The 13753-nt window shown below is 45.4% G+C and overlaps 1 protein-coding gene across 1 annotated transcript in view; it reads left to right on the top strand.

Moving 5' to 3' along the window:
• The window catches only part of PHLPP1 (PH domain and leucine rich repeat protein phosphatase 1), a 142305-nt gene extending 135346 nt beyond the window's left edge, over positions 1 to 6959 (top strand). The window contains exons 16-17 of the mRNA XM_063326052.1: positions 1828 to 2056; positions 4014 to 6959. Of these exons, the coding sequence (XP_063182122.1) occupies positions 1828 to 2056; positions 4014 to 5135 (1351 nt within the window). The 3' untranslated portion in view covers positions 5136 to 6959. The remainder of the gene's footprint in view (positions 1 to 1827; positions 2057 to 4013) is intronic.
• Positions 6960 to 13753: the final 6794 nt, after the last annotated feature.

Below are 13753 nucleotides of genomic sequence, written 5' to 3'. Positions count from 1 at the left end.
CTTCCTTACTACGACTGGCTGCAAAGCCTGGGCTGATCCTTTCTGTTTCTCTGTACCAATTCAGGTTATTTAAGGCTACGCATATATTTAAAACATGTAGTCTGACTCCTTAGAAGTGTCTATCTCCTGTCATCCCTTCTGCCTTAGAATATTATTTGAGCAGGACTCATCCAAATAGCTTGTGATACGATAGCTGTGAGTGTAATAGTAGCTCTGTGTAGTGGTTTGGAAACCTGCGTGCGTGCTGTTCTTGACAGAAGAAGAAATTGTGCCTGGGGAGACACCGAGTGAAGGAGGACTACGAAGGGAATTGAACAAAGGAGAACGAAGAGGTCAGGGAAACAAAAGAGAAAGCAAATAAGCAGCTTAGAGACTGAGGAAATGGATCAAGTTAAAAGTAGCATTGCTTATTGCTCAATTGCTGCACCTGTGGAAAGGAAAAATACTAATGTTCTGTATCAGGAAAGATGGAGGCAGTAGGGTGGTATTAAACCTTACAAGAGGGGAAAATGCTTCCTTCCCATAATTGCTTATAACTGTGCTTTAGACCAGTAGCTGAGAAGGTGGTTGACGTATACTTAAAACATTCAAAAATAATAACAAATTTGAGTATCGAAAGTACTTATCAAGTGGTTTTGTTTACTACTAATGCAATTCCACAGGAATGTGGCATTCCTACAGAAAGCTGCAGCTTTTTTTTTTTCTTGTCTCAAGCCAAAATAAGCTAACCAGTTCTTTGGAGAACAAGAAATAGTATTCATTCCAGTAGTGTTTAACCATTCATTGAGGATTATTACAGATGGTATGCAACACTCCTGAAGTGTATTTTTAAAAAAAATTAAATTAAAAAAAGCACATTGAAGCTTGGTTACAGATGTAGTTGCGCATTCTTTCACTGGGATTTTAAATCATAAGTTCTTGCCAGCTATACCTAGCCTTAGCATAAAATTTAGTAACCTCTGTAATTAACATGCTAATTACTGTAATTCCTAATTACTATAGGAGAAGGCCCTGATAAACAAGATACTGGGAAGGATGGGATTTTTTTCACAATCTAGTATTGAAATGAATTTACCTTCTAATGACAGGATTCTGAAAACTTTTTTACTAAAAAGATTTACTTCTGAAAACTGTTTTATCCGCAAATATATTTTTTTTTTCACTATGACTCCTGATAAAACAGCAGGCTTAAATATTTCTAAGAACCTATTTAACAGGCTAGTAACTGACAGGATAAATGAGAAGTGTGCCTTCTTACAGTGGAGTTAACAGCCGCTGTGCTCTTTGGTTATCATTTCATACTTTAAGACCATTATTCTGAAGACATCACAAAACAGTGAACTTCTGCTTTCTGTTTTTGCTCAAAAATAGAGCTTTTACAGTTAGAATTATTGTTTTTATAATAAAACCTGTAGCTTCAGAACCCAAAGAAACCAGCTGGATAATAGGAACCTCTTTTTTGATAGTCCTCAGTACTTCTCTAACCCTCTCTGTTTCCCTCAATCTGACCTTTAAAACAAATGTCTTCAAGGTATAGAGGGAGAGAGACAACCGTGTGAGTCTTAAAAGTGCAAAGATTTTTTTTTTGTTCTAAAATTGAGCAGATTTGAGCGTCTGTATATACGTGTAAATAACACACTGCCTGAGAGTTGCACGTGATTTCTCTAGTGTCGCAGTTTTCAGTGGAGACTCTTGTTTCTGTCCCAGTGATCCAATAGAGTCAATGCCCTGAGTGCTTGTGGTTCCAGAACGGCGGTTGTTTCTGCGTAGTACCCGTAACACTTGTTTTCCAATTAAGGAACAATCATTGTTTTGTTTAAATTCCAGGAAACTTGGAACAGCTGGACAAAAACTTGGAGGCTCTGCTGTCCTTTGCCATATAAAACATGATCCCATGGACCCTGGTGGATGCTTCACGCTAACCTCAGCAAACGTGGGGAAGTGCCAAACCGTTCTCTGCCGGAATGGGAAACCTCTGCCTTTGTCCAGGTGTTACGTGATGAGTTGTGAAGAAGAGCTGAAGAGGATTAAGCAGCATAAGGCCATTATCACAGAGGTTAGAGAACGGTTAGGGGCTGTTGCAACTTGCAACTTCCTTGGAGAGTATTTGCACAGCAATGCATGAAATTACATGTCGATATTAGTAACTAAGAGGTAGTATTAATGGTATGGTTCCAGAGTTGTGCTTTTCCTTTCAAGGTGATTCATATATGCAATTAAGTTAGCATGCAATCAAGTTGCTTTTCCATCCCATTGCCATGCTGGATTTTAGTTAGCTTCAGGGAGTGAGCAACTGTGAGCATGTTGCATTGAAACAGGAAAGCAGACACCCTCCTCCTAGTGGGGAGAGGAATTGCAGTGTTGGAGCTGTCTTGAAGAGCCTCTCCAATCGAAAAGGATGAGAGGGCAGAGCACTTGAAGCAGTGCCATCCTTCCCTTAGGAGACTCCTTGCTCCTGGCAGGCTGACTTCCCTGTCTGAGCTCCTGTGTTTCCAGAGTTGCCCTTTGACAGGCGGCTCTTGAAGAGAGCACTTGCCCAAAAGGAAAACCCATCCTGTGGTCAGCTGAACCATGAGAGAGAAAAGTATTTGTTCCCTTCTTACAAGCTTGAAGCCACTGCTGTCAGTTTTGCTTTGCCTTGTGGAACGCATACATAGGAACAGATAAATACTGAATCCTTCTGATGGTGGAGGAAAGGGCGGAAAACTCACTGCTGTATGCTCATGAGCAGGGTGTGCATGTGTGTGTAGGGGGGGTGGGGTGTGTGGAATAAGTCGTGTGCCTATTGATCTTGTCAGGGAAAGGTGACAACTGGGATCTCAAACGTGACAAGTTGGAAGGGAGTCACTCCAACATAGTGTGCAGCACTGAGGCACGCTCGTTATGTTGTTCCATAGAGGAAAAGGGAGATTTCTGCGATGAATCTTAAGATGACTCACTGATTTCACGCATGTTGATGGCTTATCACTGCTGTCAGCCTTCTAATGGGGAAGTTAACAAGCCGACAAGGGTTTTTTTTCTTCTCAGTGGTTTTAAAGGGGAAGCTCTTTTTAGTCTTGGTTCACTTTTCTGTGGTTATCGGCTTTATAATAACCACTGCAGTCATCAGCTGGACCAAATGAGTGTGAATCCTCACCTTTGTTGTTCTTCTCGAACGCACAATCAGCAGGGTGCAGCTATCCCCAGCAGGCTGACAGATAGCCAGAGTTGCTGTTTCAGACATTTGCTCTGCTTATTCTGGCAGCTTGGATTCTAACCAGGACAGGATCCTGGGATTTGGACGTGACTGGGATTTACTTCTCAAATACGTCCATTTTTACTGTAATTTTTCCCTTCATATAGTACTCCTCCTCCCCTTGGAAATGTCATATCTAAGTGGAAACGTAGTAAGTAATTGGGGCATGTAAAACATTTCACTACAACTCAGCTGACTGAGAAATGCAGACTTGCTCTCTGCTGCATTTGACTTGCATGCTTCATTTAAAGTCTTTTTCTTTTTTTTTTAAATGAACTTTTGTTTCCAAAATGATGAGCCAAGATGAAATGTACAATTGTTACAGCTGCAAGAGAAGAGTCATAACCGAATGACCTGCCCCTGTATCAAATGGAGCTGTGTGTGGCTTTGCCCTGAATACAGCCAGATAGCGTGGGTGGAGGAGGGATAAGTCTGACTCACTGGTAAAACATTAGTCCAGTTGGCTCTCGCAGCTGCAGGAGCAGAATAGATGGCTCTTTGTTGCAGACTTCTGCTTTGTTGGTCTGTGCATAGGTGATGCTGATGACAAATCAGTAGGGTGTAGGAGGCACAGTGCGGGATTGCAAACCAGCCATTGCTGTGCTCTAATCCCAGCTCTGTCACGTCCTTGCAAGTCACTTTGCTTTTCTGTCTTTTTGTCTGTAAATGGCGGTGTTGGGGGTACTGCAAAACCAGCCATCAGTAAAATGCAAGGAGACGCAGGTGCTGTGTGTCGTTGTCTGCTTTGTTTCCAGTTTCCTCTCCTCTCTAATTTCAGGATGGCAAAGTGAATGGCGTGACGGATTCAACAAGAATCTTGGGGTACACCTTTCTTCACCCAAGTGTGGTGCCGCGTCCTCACGTCCAGTCCATCACCCTAACTCCACAAGATGAGTTCTTCATTCTGGGGAGCAAGGGGCTGTGGGACAGCCTCTCGATGGATGAAGCAGTGGAAGCAGTCAGAAATGTGCCTGATGCACTGGCAGCCGCGAAGAAGCTTTGCACTTTGGCCCAGAGCTACGGCTGCAACGACAGTATCAGCGCTGTCGTGGTTCAGCTCAACGTCACAGAGGACAGCTTCTGCTGCTGTGAACTTAATGGGGTCCCACCCCCCAGCCCAGGCATTTTCCCCCAGTCTGTCAATGTGGTCATCAAGGACAGGCCAACAGATGCGCTTGGGATGCCATCTTCGAGCAGCGGCATGGCTTCGGAGATCAGCAGCGAGATCTCCACCTCCGAAATGAGCAGTGAGGTGGGGTCCACAGCCTCCGACGAGCCTCCCCAGGTAGCCATGAACGAGAACAGCCCGGCCTACCCGGGGGAGCAGCGCTGCATGCTGCACCCCGTCTGCCTGTCCAGTTCTTTCCAGCGGCAACTCTCCAGCGCCACCTTCTCCAGCGCCTTCTCCGACAACGGCCTTGACAGCGATGATGAGGAGCCGATTGAGGGGGTGTTCACCAATGGCAGCCGCGTGGAAGTGGAAGTGGACATCCACTGCAGCCGAGCGAAGGAGAAGCAGCTTCTCCAAGTGCCGGTGGAAGCCAGCGACGAAGGTATCGTCATCAGTGCCAATGAAGACGAGCCTGGCCTTCCCAGGAAAGCTGAATATTCTGCCACGGGCACAATAGGGCGCCGGCGGGGCAACGGTTCTGTGGCTCCACAAGAGAGGAGCCATAACTTAATTGAAGTTGCAACGGATGCGCCGCTCAGAAAAACAGGGGGCTACTTTGCTGCTCCAGCACAGCCTGATCCTGACGACCAGTTCATCATCCCACCAGAGCTTGAAGAAGAAGTCAAGGAGATTATGAAGCAGCACCAGGAACAACAGCAGCAGCAGCAACAGCAGCAGCGGCAGTGTCCGACGGACCACCTGGCAGACTATTACGATACACCACTATGACCCACTCTATTTACTGCTCAGAAATAAACTAACAAACAAGGAGACTCGAGTGTGGGACCCAGTGGGCTCGCATTACAGCAGGGGTTTTCCTTATCCTTTTCCTTTGTATACTTCCTTTTCCTTATCCTGCCACTACAGATAACTGCAGCTTTTCAGTTTGTTAGGTTTAATATTCACTGACTTTCTTCTAGAGACGCTTGACCGGTAAAGTTTAAAATAGTTAACCTTCCCTTAACATATCACGTGTAAAAACAAAAAATAATAAAAAAAATAATAAAAAGGTTTAATATATTGCTGGGAAACAGATGATGATGTAATATTTTTTAAAATGGCTTGTTTGTTTTGTTTGAAAAGCAGGGCAGTAGCCAGTGCTAAATGATTTAAGTAATATTGTAATACTGTATTTCTTTGAGAGAAAAGGCTTTTTTTGGTCTTGAAAATGATAGACATTTGTAGAATATGGAGACTAACTCCTAGGAGTTGCTTTACTCTTTCAGGTGACTTAAGTCACTGAGATTCACTAATTTTCTCTGAGAGAACAGCTGATTGGGAAATTCCTGTAAATAGCTCAGTGTTGTATAGTGATGCTTCCATGTTTTGTAGCCTTGGCATTAAGGACACAACCTTCAAAACTGACCTTTTTTCTTAAGCGACTCTTTGGGCCATGGTCATTGAACGTAACGGACTGCGTGGCTGTGTACAAGTTAGCTAGAGCCGAGATGGTGTAGACCATTTAAAGAAACCCACTTTTTTCGTCTGGTCTCTTTCTTTCCTTACTTTTGCAGACACGTTTTGTTTGTGTTCCTTACTGCTGCCACAACCAGCATGATTGTATAGAGCTCATTTGCTGTAGAACATTTACATACCAAGAGTTATATTAAAGCCGAATGCACAAATGAACATGTCATAATTTTTGTTATAATAAATATGAAATTTACACCTGATGTCTGCTTTTATGTCTGAGTAGCTGAGCAGCAGCTTTCAAACAGCAGCTTGCTGTGCTTCATCAGCCTCTGCTCACTTGGAACCAAGAAGCGTTGAAACTTTTTCGGCTCGATCGCATTTTTACACTAACTGCGGAAGCTCACGTGTACTTTTTGAATTTAAAGGCCATGCAAAATGGCCTTTAAAAGATACAAAACAACTCTCTGAGGAATTGACCTGTTTCTTTCTTTCTTTCTCAGTACTAATTCAGCGCTATTGATTTGCCCTTTGCCACAGTATTGACCATGCCAGAAGACCGAAGAGGAGCGGTGGTGTGGCTCTATCCCACTGGGTCCGAGTAACTGAAGACAGAAACGATGAAGGGATAATGCGGGCTAAGAAAAGGGAGAAAGAAACCATTGGATACGGAGAGAAGAGGGAGAAAGTAAGGAGAAGGTGGAAAAGTGAACTCAAAGCTACCTACGTAAATTCAGATTTGCTTGAATGTGTTGAATGAACATGAGTTCAATGGCAGGTTGACTTCGGCATTTTTTTTGTGATTCCTGTGGGAAAGGAGCAACACCCTTTTTGCCTCCAACCAGCTGCTCCAGTTTACGTGTCACTCTTTAAAAAGTTGAATTAGTGCGTGATCATGACAGTGTCTTGCTCCTGCTTGACATTTGGTCTGTGTTTTGGGAGAGGACTGTGGTAACAGGCTGTTGTCCTATTCTGTTCTATGGTGAAACAGCTGAGTTAGGACAGGATTGTGTTAACAGGAGATTTTGAGTTTCTTTCCCTGTAAATAATAACAGTAACAGCAGAGGAGCAACCATGAAGATACCTGGTTTGGTAGATGTTTATAGCACTGTCTACTGTAGATCTAGAAGATTGTACTTTATTGTAATTTGAGCTTCAAAATATCTCTTTCTTAAAGAAAACTGATTAAATAATGTATTTTAAAAAAAAGCTTATGGTTTATTGGCTAGTAACTCTCCGATGTTCTTTGGTGTAAACAGTTTGTTTATTTCAAATTTTGTCGAATGATTCATTTTTGTTGCTCTCCTTGGAACGTGCTGTCTTTTTTTTTTTTCTTCTGTTTGGAAGTTGCTTGAGACTGAAGGTGATAGCTAGCAGGGACACCCCCGTGGCCTAGGCAGGTGCTTACCATCTGTGGTCTCTGTTCATGATAAGGTGCCTCTGGTGTGCTGCACACGTGGCACTCTGGAGAGGGGAGCAGAGGTCAGAGTAGGGGTGGAAGGGGAAACATTTCATGCGAGTTAAAGTTTGGCCCAGTGCTGAGAATGGACGCTCCCTGCTGTCCCCTTTTTTCATGTGGAGTATATGCACGTGGGCTACATAAAGACTTTCCCTTCCTTTCATTTGAAGGACAGACTTCAAGAACTTGCCAGCCCCTGTGGCATGAGCCCCTTATGGGCACCAGTGCAGGTTCTCTCCTTATGCCCGTACTTTGAAACATGGATGGTCAAAACTGACAACCCACCAAAGGCTGCCGCTTTCAGCACGGTACCTTCCGTAAAGTTAGCGACGGCATTCTGGAGTCAGGGCTGCTGTAGCATCCAAGTGAGAGGATTTTGGCTGAGGAATTGTACCTGTTTCTGGTCTGCCTGAAGAAGGCGTTTGCGTTCCTAGCCTGTCGTAACAAGTCATGATGTGCAGGACTGATGCATTCATAGGGACTTCATCCCTCTGCTGGGCTTTCCGTAACTTGCTGGACTAGATCAGTAGGTTGGATGGCTGGGAGCATCTTTGGAAAGTTTAGCATTTATTTTTAAACGAGGGCAAAGGGTATTTTGTTCTGGCTTTAAACTGGGACTTGGAAAACAAGGTATGGTTTTTGCAACTCGTGACCTTTCTGGACGTTGTTCCCCTCTTTCACAAAAGGGGGTTAGTATGTTCTTACCTCGGGAGGACTGAAGCTGCAGTCATCGATTTCATCTAGGGGTGTTACTGTTGTACATGATTTTATGACTAAGTGCCCGGTATATTCTACACAATTTTGACCTACGGGGAACTATCTGTCTTGAACGGGGAAGTGGATTTGTTTCCAGAACTTGACAGCTGTAGCGGGGGCAAAGGCTGGGGGCTAAAAAGAAAGGAAGGCTTTCATCTGGGGAAAATGCAGGGCCGTGTTACCTTTATAATCAAACCTTTCATGTCCTTTGAAACTGGCCAATAGCAGTTTCTGAGACAAGCAGAAATGCATGAACAGGAGGAGGGAGATGGCTGCTGGCAGAAAAATGAGCATATTTGCATTATTTCCTGGAAGGTAACTTTAAATAGGAAGCTATGGTGGTATTGAGAAGTAACTCAGTTGCTCACGTGCTGGTATATGCGAGCCTTTTTTCTGTGGCATAAAAGCTCTTTTCTTGCTTTCTGCCGTAGTGCTCTAACATAACGCGTTGTGCTGTGCACGAGCAGCCCGTTGGTGTTCTGCTTGTGCACTCGGCGGGTGGCACCACCATCTTCTCGTTGGTAACCTGTGCTGTGCTGGCAGGTTTACTTGCCTCCGGCTTACTGCTCTTGGAGTGAGCCGACTATGTCCGTGCGGGTTGTCTCCCTCACTCCTAGGAGAATGTTGGGCTGCGACTGTAGCACCCCCTGTGTTACACTTCACACAGTCTCTTTGTAGTGATCTCAGCCAGATCACTAGCCATCGTGCTTACAACTCACACGTGTAATTTTCTAGCAAATTTTATGTATTTATTTTTTTAAGCATAACTTTGCCCCTTCAGAAGCACATTTGGGTGGGGGTGGGTGTTAATGAAGTGTCACGCACGCCTTTGGAGGCAATTTCTGCATCTCTGCCCTTGTCATGGATGATGCCTTTTGGGTTCAACCTTGCAGCTGGAGGCTTGCAAATGTTCACTTGAGTGAGTTGGTCGGGATAACCGAGGGAACAGTTTATGGATGTGGGGTGCAGAAGGGCGTGAATTGCCGCCAGCGGAGCAGTAGGTTTCAAAGGAGTAGAGAGAACAGTAGCTTTAGCCCGGTCAGCCTCATTTCCCTGGACGCTGCCTGCCGTCCATGAAGAGATGAGCTTTTCTAAGGGAAGAGGGGCCTCAAGTCATAAACTGAGCAGTTCTCAGCAGTGCTCTGGGGTCAGGTCCCGCGGAGCTTTGGCCGCAGGGGGAGCTGCGTGGCCAGGAGTTGGTAATAAATAAATAAATAAATCTTTCGGGCTCAGCTGGAACCAGGACATCTTGGTGTCTGCTGAATGACTCTACGTTTACTTTTTTCTGTTAACCTGCTTTACTGTCCTGCTTTGTTAATTCAATTGACTTGCTTCAGGGCCAACTTATTGCACTCCTGTTGGATTAATTGATTTGTTTCTTACTGATTTAATTGTTACCTGCATGCTCGCACTGCTTGCAGTGAAGGTTTCATGGAGTGCTGCATGAACCGGTGTGTTCCTCCTGATTGCCTGCGTTTTGGTGAGGGGGTACGATGCATCCGACGCTGATGGTGTAAGTGTTCAAATGCCAAACCTTAACAAGACTGCCGCTTCTATAGAAAGACTAAAAGTTAAAATTCATCTGCTGCCTGGGAACAAGTAAAACCCTTTGCAGCCATTTCAATCAAAAGGTGAGGGTGGAAAAACCTTAAATATTTCATGGATTCACAGCAGCCCCAGGTCAGAATCAGTGTACAATTTATCTAGGACATCAGTGGGGGAAAACGTTCCTTGTTTGCTCCAAGTCCCTGGTCCCTTCTTTCCCCCAGACTTTATTTACATTTCCACTCCTGTTGAGTTCAACAGTTATCCCTTAGATCATCCTTTCTTAGGCTGGGAAGTTGGGATTCACCTGCGGTTGACTTTGGATATCTTGTCCTACCTTTTATCTCCCGCGATGAGCTAAGCTTTGCCCTCTGGGTTATGGCTGAGGCAGGATCTGAGCGGGGCAGACGCTATCTCATCGTTTTTTCCATATTTTCATAATATTGTAAGCTGAAAGGAGATGCTCTATCTGCAAGAGCTCGTCAGGAGCATGACGGCACTGCAGTGTCTAATAACTGCGACGTGACAGAGACCTGGGACAGGCCGGGCTGGGCGGCTCCCTGGCAGGGAGACCCAGGAGTAGAGGAGCCCTGGAGGCTTCCTGCTGCAGGAGAGCCAGAGAGCCTGGTTTCCTGCACCTCAGCCTTGGGGGAGAGGACAAAGTCGGCAGTACCGAGGTTGGGAGGTAGTGCCTGCTGGTGGACAAGGTTTAGCTGTCTCTCACTGCCCCGTCCCCCATTAGGGTCTCCATTCCAGTGTCCTGCTGCGTGTCGCAGCCCCTGGCGCCCGTTCCATGTTTTCATCTGAGCTCATTCTTCTCTGTCACTCGTCAAAACTTCATCAAACAACCAAAAAAGGGGTCTTTTACCAGTGGTTCTGTGGAAGCGCCTTTGGAGACCTGTGTTTAGGGTATGTAGGTGACTCAGGGGTCCCAGGGGCCAGCAGTGGCCAGGGATGGGGCTGAGAGGCCTTTGGGAGCCCCCGGTGGGAGCCTGGGCACTAGACGATGCTCTGAGCACAGCAGGTTCTTCTCCTCCCTGTCAGATTAAGCACAGCTGCACCGAGAGAAATACGTGTATTTTAACAGTAAAGTTGTCAGTATTGACTCACAGAACAGATGGAATTGTTTTGCTAATTAAATGCATGCTGTTGAATGCTTTAACGAAAATTGGGACGCAGAACTACGAAGGAAGGCTTGTGTAGCAGAAGTACGTTAGTGACTGGTGAGTAAGATGCTTTTTCATTGTAATCCCTCCTAAGGAGAGAGACACCAGCATTTTGTAAAAAAAAAAAAAAAAAAAAAAATTTAAAATCTTGCAGTAGGTGCACTTGCAGTTAGTACTGATTTTGGTCCTGAAAACAGAACATAGAAATGGAATTATAGAATATATAGTGACGTACTGTGCATAGAATAGCAAAATACTCTCTGCTCAACTGTATTTAAAAATGGGTGGCACGGGAGAGCAAAATCTGCTGTGTCTCTTCGAAGGTGAAGACCACGCGTGTGGTCCCGTGGCCAAAGCTGTCCTCCTGAAAGTGGCAAAACTCCTCAAAAGCAGGTTTTGTGAGCCCTGTTGACACGTCACCTGCGGTAGGATCCTTTAACGAGGGTTAAAGACATTACCCTGTTCTGTCATTTCTGTTGGGCAAAATTTGGCCACAGGGCTATTCAGAGTCAACTCAGGCACCAGCGACACCTTTCCCCAGCGTTCTTGGAGTGCGCTGAAATGACGGATCAGGTGAGAAGGTGGAAAAATGAGCCTGAGGTCCACCCCGGCCCCTCTTCAGAAGTGGGGATGTGTGGGGAGGGGATCTGTAGCAAGTGACCTTCCCCTCTCCTAGTGATCTGTGGCTTGCACTTGTTTGAACCAGAAGCAGTCTCCATGTGAGGAAGAGAAGAAATGTTTTCCAGGCCTTTTTTTTTTTTTTTTTTTTTTCCTGATTAGGAACTGAGCCTTTGTATTTGGGGTAGAAAAAGGCGTATTGCCGTTGTCCCCGTTAATTGAAAACTGCAAGGGCTCCCCCTCGTGTTACCGCGGGACAGGACCAGAATTGCTGCATCTTCATCCTTGGATGGTGCCAGTGAAACGACCGCATCTCACACCACCGTGTGAAGTCACGAGGGGACCCCAGTGGTGGGGAGAAGCCTTCCTCCGGCTCAGCGAAGGGCAGCAGGGCAGCGACACTGCCGGAGCAGGTGGCTGCTTCGTACAGTCCAAGGACTCTGGTGCGCACTGAAGCCTCCCGAGCCTTCGAAGCGATGGCTGCAAGTCTAAACAAGGGTGCGAGTGCTGAGGGAGCCAGGGAAGCCAGACCTGCTGCTGCTCAGTCGAGCATCTGCAGTGCTGCCGGGTAAGAAGCTGGTCTACGCGAGCTCCTCCAGTAGTCCTAGAGATCTTGATCAGAGCGTGCCTTATTTATTTGGCCCAATGTATTGCCTAATCTTCACCATCAGAGCTGATCCACAACAGGCTAAAAATCTGACTCTCCTTTAAGTTGCTCAGGGACATAGTGCCATCTTATTGGGGAATTATTTTTGCAATCTGAAGGAAGGAAAACACCTTTTTTACTGTTTGGTACTTTTTACCGCCATGGTGACTAGGGAATGCTAGCTAACCTCCACTTAGAAAGTCTTAAACTCATTAATTTTCTGTCTCCAGCTCTTTCAGTGTCCCACGGCTTCCATCGTTCAGTGCTATGAATCCTGCCCTGAAATGCTGAATATTTGGAAATCGCTGTGATGGGTCCTTCACGCTTGCAGACAGGGGCTGCCGTGGTGTGGGTGTGCAGATGATAGTACAAAGCCATGCTTAAACCTATAAATCTGGGTATGGTGGGAAGCTTATGAGTAATGTATATGCAATGCACAGAGTGTCTCCACAGCTGATGAAATTCCAATCTTCAGAAAGCACCTGGGTGAATTCAAGGCTCCTTTATTCCTCCTGCACTTCCATTATCCGTATTTATCTGGGAAGTCATTATGGGATAGCAAAAAATTCAAGGTTTTGATGTACTTATAAATGCCTAAACACCTCCTTTAAACAATTTCTCTAGTAGTATTGAAAGTAACATATCCAAACCATAACTGTATTTTCTAAAGCCTGCTTAAAACATACGGTCCTTAACTGTGTGCATCTCTCACAAACTTTTCTACGCCCTTCTGAAAAACTAATTACCTGTAAAACGCATGCTTGCTTTTGCCTCACTTGAGCTCTTCAACATGGCCGGAGAGTTTCGGGAAGTCCAGTAGCAGGTGCAGGCCTGGGTGCGAACGGCATGGCTGGAAATCAATAGACCATTTGTAGTAATGAAGGGCATCCTCTGACTTGCCCAATTTGCGCTGTCACACGCCAAAACCAATTACATCAAACGCCCTGACAACCCGCGGACCTTGCAAGGAGTCTCATGTTTTATTTACGACGGGCGACGGTGAGCATCTGTGACACTTTCTGTGCTGTGCTGGCATTAAAGCTGCCGCAATACGCTGAGCGCCGCCTTTTCTCCGAGATGGATGTTGTGAGAGAGACGAGTAACGACGAATGTCACAGCTGTCATATGCAACGCGGTCATCGTCCCCTTCAATAATTTGCCTGAATCTTGAAAAAGAAAAGGAAACGTGCAAGTTCTGCAAATGTAATTGAGGGATCGCAGTTACCAACGGTCTGTTGTGTATCTGTAGCTTTACTTAACTTACGGTGAATGTAAGCGGTGGTGGAAAATTACTAGAAGAGTAACTTTAATGAAGATAAATCTGCACTGGGAATAAAATACATGGATTACGAAAGAACAATTTCCATTCAGACTGTTCTTTGGTGCTCTAATCCTTGTACGTATTCTCATCACTTTAAAGCAGTTTCTCACGTAAACTGAGATCCTGGCTTTTCTTAACGCTAAGCCTTGAATTCAGTTGCTGCTGTTGCACAAGCGGTTTGTGCCCCCAGTTGTTTCTCCACATCGGATACACTCGGAAGAACAGTTGGAAAAGCTCGAATCACAGTAAAATTTAATATATTCTGGGAATGTTGTTTTGAACACATGAAGAAAATGAGCAACCTTGCTGTTCATGCTTACTTGACTATTTCCTTTGTGTGGATGGCTACAAAGGTCCCTCCTCCTTACAGCTGGCCAGCAGCAGGAGGGCAGTGCCCTAACACGTGCGGATCTTCCAGCAGTGCTG

Source organism: Chroicocephalus ridibundus, chromosome 2 (assembly GCF_963924245.1).
Source record: "Chroicocephalus ridibundus chromosome 2, bChrRid1.1, whole genome shotgun sequence".
In the NCBI taxonomy this organism is placed as follows: Eukaryota; Metazoa; Chordata; class Aves; order Charadriiformes; family Laridae; genus Chroicocephalus; species Chroicocephalus ridibundus.
Note: the sequence above shows the minus strand (reverse complement) of the source record. Positions and strands in the feature narration are given on the sequence as shown.